This window comes from Penaeus chinensis, chromosome 7, assembly GCF_019202785.1.
Source record: "Penaeus chinensis breed Huanghai No. 1 chromosome 7, ASM1920278v2, whole genome shotgun sequence".
In the NCBI taxonomy this organism is placed as follows: domain Eukaryota; kingdom Metazoa; phylum Arthropoda; class Malacostraca; order Decapoda; family Penaeidae; genus Penaeus; species Penaeus chinensis.
In genome coordinates, this window is record NC_061825.1 from 41373574 (window position 1) to 41381073 (window position 7500).

At 34.9% G+C, this 7500-nt stretch overlaps 1 protein-coding gene across 3 annotated transcripts in view; it reads left to right on the forward strand.

Annotated features, from left to right (window-relative positions):
- Positions 1-51: 51 nt before the first annotated feature.
- Positions 52-7500, forward strand: part of LOC125027411 (putative RNA-binding protein Luc7-like 1) — an 18241-nt gene continuing 10792 nt past the window's right edge. The window contains exon 1 of one of the 3 annotated variants that reach the window (XM_047616480.1): positions 52-252. In XM_047616480.1, coding sequence (XP_047472436.1) covers positions 192-252 — 61 coding nt within the window. In that variant the 5' untranslated portion in view covers positions 52-191. The remainder of the gene's footprint in view (positions 253-7500) is intronic. The other 2 variants (XM_047616481.1, XM_047616482.1) reach the window with 2 other exon arrangements.

The following is a 7500-nucleotide window of genomic DNA, read 5'->3' on the forward strand; positions in this document are numbered from 1 at the left end:
GCCGCGCGTTCACGTGTCCGGGTGGGGCATTGTGGGTCGCGGGGCGGATCGACCGACGGGAGGCCCGGGCGGCGAGCGAGCGACGGCCACGGGAGGAGCTCGAGCGTCGGCGAGGCGGAGGAGGTTCTCCACAAGGCTTCCCTGCGTGGCTTTTTCCTTGCTTTCTGGGGCCGACTTTCAACGCCTGCAACATGTCGGCGCATGACCAGATGCGTGCGATGCTCGACCAGCTGATGGGGACATCCAGAAATGGTTAGTAGAGAGGCGATACGTGTTAGAACGGAGAATGGCATTCTTTTTTGTGTGTGATTTTGGTAGAAAGTGATGATGATGGTGGCGCTGTGGGACGACAATGGCGAGGATTAACCACCACGCAGCTCTGTTCCTTTTTCTGGAGATTTCAGCTTCCTTTCTTTGGAACTCGTGATTTGAGAGATGTACAGTAATTACTTAAAAGATGATACGGCGAGATATATAAATGAAATATGGCCGGAGTCACATAAAGACGAGACAATACGAGACTGCCATTATAAAGGTGACGAGGCTAAATCGGGCCACCATTTAGTTCTCTCTCTCTTTCTCCTTCCCTCTCTCCTTTATTTAGTTATATGGATTGCGGTATTGAAGCAGCTCTATTGTATTTTATTCATGGTCAAGAATTTCTTCACTCTACTATTGCGTCAACCTTTTATTTGTGATCTCACATGTGACAACCGAGATCAAACTATGCTTTGAAACATGCCTCTGGGTTATTTTGGTGGTTGATGTTAGGATATTCAGAATTTATTAAGCTAAAATTGTTTTCGGTAGATGGTTAAGGGACATAGGTGATTAGGTATATCTTCAGTAGCAAGGATAGATCTTGCAGGTGATTGTAGGGTTGTTTGGATGCTTGTTGTAAAAGAATTTCAAGGAGTTTGGACTGCTGATTCCAAGTCTGTTAGATAAGATATTCTTTAAACTCTGTTTGTTATTAGATTGTACAGATTAATTAAAAATGGGGGGGGGTAATGAGTTTGGGTAAACGAGTCGATCTTTAGGGAACACATTGTTGCATGTGTACCTGCTGGCACTCTGGCAAAGGCCAACAAACTTCCATCTTGTACAATCTGACAAGATAGATTTTCCTAGATATTTATTATCAAATAAACAATCCAAGTAGCTACCAGGATCTGTTGGTGGATTGTTGGTCTTTGCCAGAGGAATGGCAGGCATGCAGATTGTGATTGTTCAACACATTACTGCCATAGACTAAAATTTCCATTATAAATTACAGGAAGTTTCAGGTGGATTTAGGTTGAACATAGCCAGCATTATTACATATAAACAAAGTTTAATTTCAAAATAGTCGAGGTTTAGCAACATGTTATTTCTCTTTGCTTGGACTGGTTCCTTACTTGACAATAACTTGCCAGGAAGGTCCACAAGTACTGTCTTGCCAGAATCTATGTGGTTGAAATGTGTATTCCTTCTTTGGCAGTGCGTCAAGAGTGTGAGTTAAGGTTTGGTACTCCATTCCAGCAATGTCATGGCCTCAGTCTTTGCAAACTTGCATTGGTAAATGAACCACTATGAATGTTTTGGCAAGATAGTTTTTCAACTTCCCCGGCAAAATAATCTTGAAGGAAGCCTCCTTTTATAACCTGATGCATTTTTGACACTACAGTGCTCTTAGACTATCACTGCCTACTCTAATTCAGTTTCTACAGGAAAAAGGATTTGTATTTTGGTCAGTAGATCACATTGAACTTTTTGAGACTTGAAAATAGCACAAACTGATGTTCCCACATCTTGCACAGTTACCCTGCCTCTTGACCCTAGTGTGGCTAGATAAACAATGTGTCAGGAACCAGTCCAAGGTGTTTCATATAAGAGTGGAGGTTTGTTGGCCTCAGCAGGTGTTTGAAGCATGGAAACCAAGGCATTGCTTTGTGTGGTCATATTCTGGATAGGTGCCAGTTTTACCAAAGTTTGTACTGGTTACATCTGGTTGTGTACATTGATTATCATTTAAAATTCATGGGCAGTGGAACTTCCCCAGAACTTTTTACAATTGTGAGATTCCAACCATGTATGTGCCATCTGCATGAACAGCCTTGCTTATATATCATTTAATAATTAATTTTTATTAGTGTTGGCATTCATATTTATTCTAGGGTTACATAACAAACATCCCCATATATGATAAATCCAGATTTTTTTATTTCACATGGATAGGTCAGAAGTAGAATGAAAAGGGAAGTCTACTTTGTTTACTGTTATCATTGGCAATTTCACATTTATATTTAAATACGGAAATCCAATAGAAATATAGAAATTATTGTGACTAAATCAGGTGGAATTCAGGAAGCTTATGATTATGAATATGTTTATATATAATCAGAGATAAGGAAAGGGTCAGGGATATGGATAGGAAGTATCTATATTTCTTACTAAAGAGAGCTAGACTTCCTCTCATTCTATTTTCTTTTTCTTTTTTTTATTTTCTTTTTTTTTTTACTTAATATGTAAGTTGTGCTGCAATGCTGTCATTTTTGCTGTGGCAGCATGAAATGAAGAATTTTAGGAACAGCACATTTGCTATACATTATTCATTGATTATTGAAATAATTTTCATGAATACATAACCTTGCTATACAGAACAGTATGAGGTTATTGATGGTGTATTTTAATGGTCAATGATTAATAATGTACAGAGAGCATTTTGTCAAAATGTAACATTAAAGTTCTGAATATTAAATGTAACTAGCCAGTTCTAGAAGAGGAAATAGTACAATATAATAATCTTAGTTTGTCTGGCTTGAAATTACATGTACTTTTTTGTTTTTTGCTCTTATGAATTTCACAAAAATATAATTAAATCCAGGCATGGAGACAATAAACAGGACTGTGATATTTGGAAATAGAAGACAGAAATAATGTTTAAAAGTTATTGAGACACCCACAGTGACTTGTGTGATTGCTATGGCCTATGTGCCTTTAATGCTCCAGTGAGCACTAACAAACCTCCATCATGTATATCTATTCTGACCAGTTTCTGCTTGGAGTCCCTGGCAATTTATTGTCAAATTAGGAACCAGCATAAGGCACAGCTATTACACTAGTCCTTACTGTTGTATCAATAACTTCTACAAAAATGAATGCAGGTTATTTTCAATTTATGATCACCTGATTTTATTTATGGGTAATATCCACTTGGCCACTTCAAATACATCATAACTGACTGTGATGTTACTGAATGTTATAGTCATTGAGTAGTATGCAGTAAACCTTACTAGTTGTGAAGTTTGTGAAGAGATGGCAGTGGAACAGCAGATTGAAATATGCAGTCATATGTGAAATAATGAAGTGGCTGTAAATTTAAGTTTTTTTTTTTTTTTTTCTTTTTTTTTTTTTTTTTTAATCAAAAGTATTCAGGTAAGGAGGACAGTTCAGATGTGTAGGTATCCATGCCTCTGCCATTGATTGTTAAATCTGTAACTCATGTTACTGTAAAAATTCCTTGTACATCTTCAAACTTTCACTTGCTCCAAATGTGTACTTTGCTTTACTATACTCAAGCCTCATGTTATTAGAATGGATTACAAGCACCTTGAACAAGACTTCAGTGGCATATTCTCAATCAACATCATCCCCCCAAAATAATATGATTGACTAGTTTTCTTGAAACTTGTATTATAAAGCCTTTTATAAAAATAAAGTAATGTCTTCTGTGTTTGTAAGAAGTGAAATCCCCCTGTCATTACTCTCAAGGATTTTTACAGTTCCAGTGCAGTTTCTCAGGTCCTAGACTGGGCCTAAAGGTCAAGACTCCCCTTTCTAACATGCTTTAGCTTCACCCATGTTGAAAAAATGAGCTTCTCTCTTGTTTGATGACAGTGACTATGAAAGTTGTTAGGAAAGTGCTAAGGACACTCCTCTACTTCAAAGGTTTTATTTTTTATTTTATTATTATTTTTTTATTTATTTATTTTTTTTTTTTTTATGAGGTAAGGTAATTCAATGCTGTGATGTATTTTGAAGTTTTGGCTGTTTATCCCCTTGGGGTTAATTTAGAAATACCGTCACAAGCGAAGCCTATCTTGCTCTTTTAGAGCATAAGAAGGTGAAAGTTTTAGATAACTATATGAATTTTTTTTTTTTAATGGTATAGACTATATAGTTGCAATTCATCTCGTGTATCATTTTAACCCTGCCTCTTCATTTCATAGGATGTGTGAACCCCCCCCTCTCTCTCTCTCTCTCTCTCTCTCTCTCTCTCTCTCTCTCTCTCTCTCTCTCTCTCTCTCTCTCTCTCTCTCTCTCTCTCTCTTTCGCTCGCTCGCTCGCTCGCTCTCTCTCTCTCTCTCTCTCTCTCTCTCTCTCTCTCTCTCTCTCTCTCTCTCTCTCTCTCCGCTCGCTCGCTCGCTCGCTCGCTCGCTCTCTCTCTCTCTGGGTTTTTTTGGATTATAAAATGAAATGGGATTGCTTATATATTGGCATGTGATCAAGTCTCACATCCAATTAGTATGCATTGAATTGAATTCATCCCATGGCTGGAAGCCTCATGGAACACAAGTATAACGGTCAGCCTTACTGGGAGTGTTCCACTTAATTTTCAGATTATTAGGAATATGTTTGATATCTCCAGATTTGGTAGCACATTGTATAGATACAGTACTCACATGAACAACTTGAATGTAGGTAGTCTGTTCAGTGTGAACATATTTGACATGATTATTCAGTGAATTGATCTGAGTTAAACTAACTTAAAAAGGTTATTATTTTTTAAGCGGTGACATTCAGCCAGGAATGTCAAGTGTAAAAGATGAGCTGTGTGGCACTTGCAGCATAAGCTAGAAGATTAAATGAAGTTGTAAGGTAACTATTCAGGAAGGAGCTATACAAGGTTCTTGAAGCTTCATGCACTAAAAATATAGATGAAGTTGACTTGACAGTCTTTTCTTTATCCCCCTTAAGGTGGGTGAGAGAGCTTTAGGATAAGACATTCATATAGCAATCCCTTCAGTTCTAATTCATTTATATCTTGTTAGATTTAGTTATCTTGTATATGTTTGAATTCCACTTCCCATTTCCTCTGTCTATAAGTTTATGTCCTTGAGAATAAACACAAGATCTACATCAGTCTTTTATTTTAAGTCTACCTATATATGTGCATGCTAATAGAATTTGAGGTAATGAAATACTGCCTTTGAAAATCATATCATTATAGTTTGTCATTACTATTATTATTATTATTGTTATTGTTATTTTCATCATCATCACCCATCATCATTAATGATTATCATCATCAGAAGAAGAATTTTTTAAAGAGGACTGCACAGAGATAGAAAAAATTCCCTTAAAGAACAAAACAACAGTATTAATATTATGAAACAATCTGCCGAAATTGGAGATTAGTCCACAATCCTTTATCAAAGATGCATACACAGTTGTGGCTTCCTTTCCTTTAGCACTCCAAGAAGGGGGCAGAAACCTCTACTGCATATATTCTATGAAAATAGAGCTTGTGCTCCACATTTGTAATTTGTTGTCAAATTAGGAACCAGTCAAAACTCTACCTAGCCAAATATATGTAGAGTATTTGGGCCTTGGATGAAGCATCAAAAGAATGGAAGCCACAGCAATTGCATGCCTCAGTGTCAGGGATGTTGTCTAAGGTTTAAGGATTACCTATTCATGTTTTAATCAGTCAAACAATTGTTACACGTTGCAATTGTTAGTTAATTTTTTTTGTAGTACTGGTATTGTTGTTATTGATGCCACAGTGGCTGTTATTACTAATATATATAAATATATATATATATAATGTATAATGTATAATATATAATGTATAATATATTATATATAATATATAATATATTTATATATATATAATATATTTATATATATAATATATTTTTATATATATATATATATATATATATATATATATATATATATATATATATACATATTATATATTGATGGCTCAGATAGAATGAACTTGAAACTGAATATATATCCAGTACAACTTTTGACCTTTTTCTTTTAGTTCAGACGGAGAATCAGCAGGCCAAATTTCAAGGAGTCGAATGGAGATTTATTTCTGTTAATATGGAATTGTTGTTGATTAGGACGTTGTTTGAAATGGTTAGGGAATTGGAGCTCCGGTAGGAATAATAGGCTCCACGTCTGCCTTCGAGATTGCTGGTTAGCTTCATCTGTGTGTGTGGACGGGTTGGCAGAGATTTCAAGGGAGAATATTCTTCCGGAAAGGGTCCTCTGAAATGATGTCACTCTTTGGAAAATGCAGACACACGTCCAGTTATTTTTTCCTGGTTCTTATATTTTTAGGTTGTTTATTTTTATACATTTGTTTATTTATTCTTTTGTTGTTACAAGTCCTTTACATGTTTTTCATTTGTTGGTAATGGTAATGCAATTAATGTTTTAATAGAAGAAAGTAACTAAAACTATAATTATTTTGGTGAAGCTTAAAATGATGTAAATTTTTATGATTAAAGTAGATTTATTTCAATAGATTTCATGCTGTATCTTAAGTTTTCAATTTTTGTTAGTACTTTTTCAATTCTCGCTCTAGATTATATTGATTTATTAATATCACTAAAACCCTCTTTATGTAAATTGGGTATTGAACTATTTATCAAATGTCAAATTATTGATACATTTAAGCTAAAGACTGCTTCTTAGTTATGCAACTGTAAAATATGTGAAATTTGGTAAATTAGTGATTCTTCAGTATGATAATTTGTAGATGCAGTATTATTAATTGTTTTTTAATTATTATTGTTTATTTTGCCTTGCCATCATGTTACCAAAGCAGATATTAAGGCATCAGTAGAGAAATTAATGATTCCTTAACTTTAGATAATCAAAATAATTAAACAATTTGTAATTATATTTGGCAGATAAAGATACATTTTAGGTAACTTTTTAATGTAACCAGCTCACTGGTGCCTTAAGCTCTTTGATTGAATTCTATAAGAGAGTGAAAAAAGAAAAGAAAAATTGCAAGTCACCTAAGATAGCTTATAGATGCATTTATCAAATGAAAACCAAATGCTAACAAATTTCTCAGAACTCATGCACAGACAGCACTTTGACCATGCAGTAATGAAGAGAGAGTGAGAGCTATGACTGTCTCTGTAGGGTGTGAGTGGAGTGATTTAGATAGAATATTGTAAGATTTTGAATCCTGTGAGCTGTTTCACCTTCCCATCACAGTGGTCATAGGATTGGAATATGGAATTGCAAAGAGCTTGTGTCGACAGCAACAAATTTCTTTCAAAGTAAAAAGAGAAAGAAATATGGGGATTAATGATTACTATATAATGTGTTCCTTTGGTTTGCTAAGGTTTCTTTGGTAAAAACGAGGATACTGAGATTGAGTTATTGATTTACTTAATTTTTTTTTACTATTATGCATTTAATTAAATCATTAGTGTTGTTTAGCATTTCTTTTTTCTTTCTTTCTTTAATGATTATGCAGAGATCTTG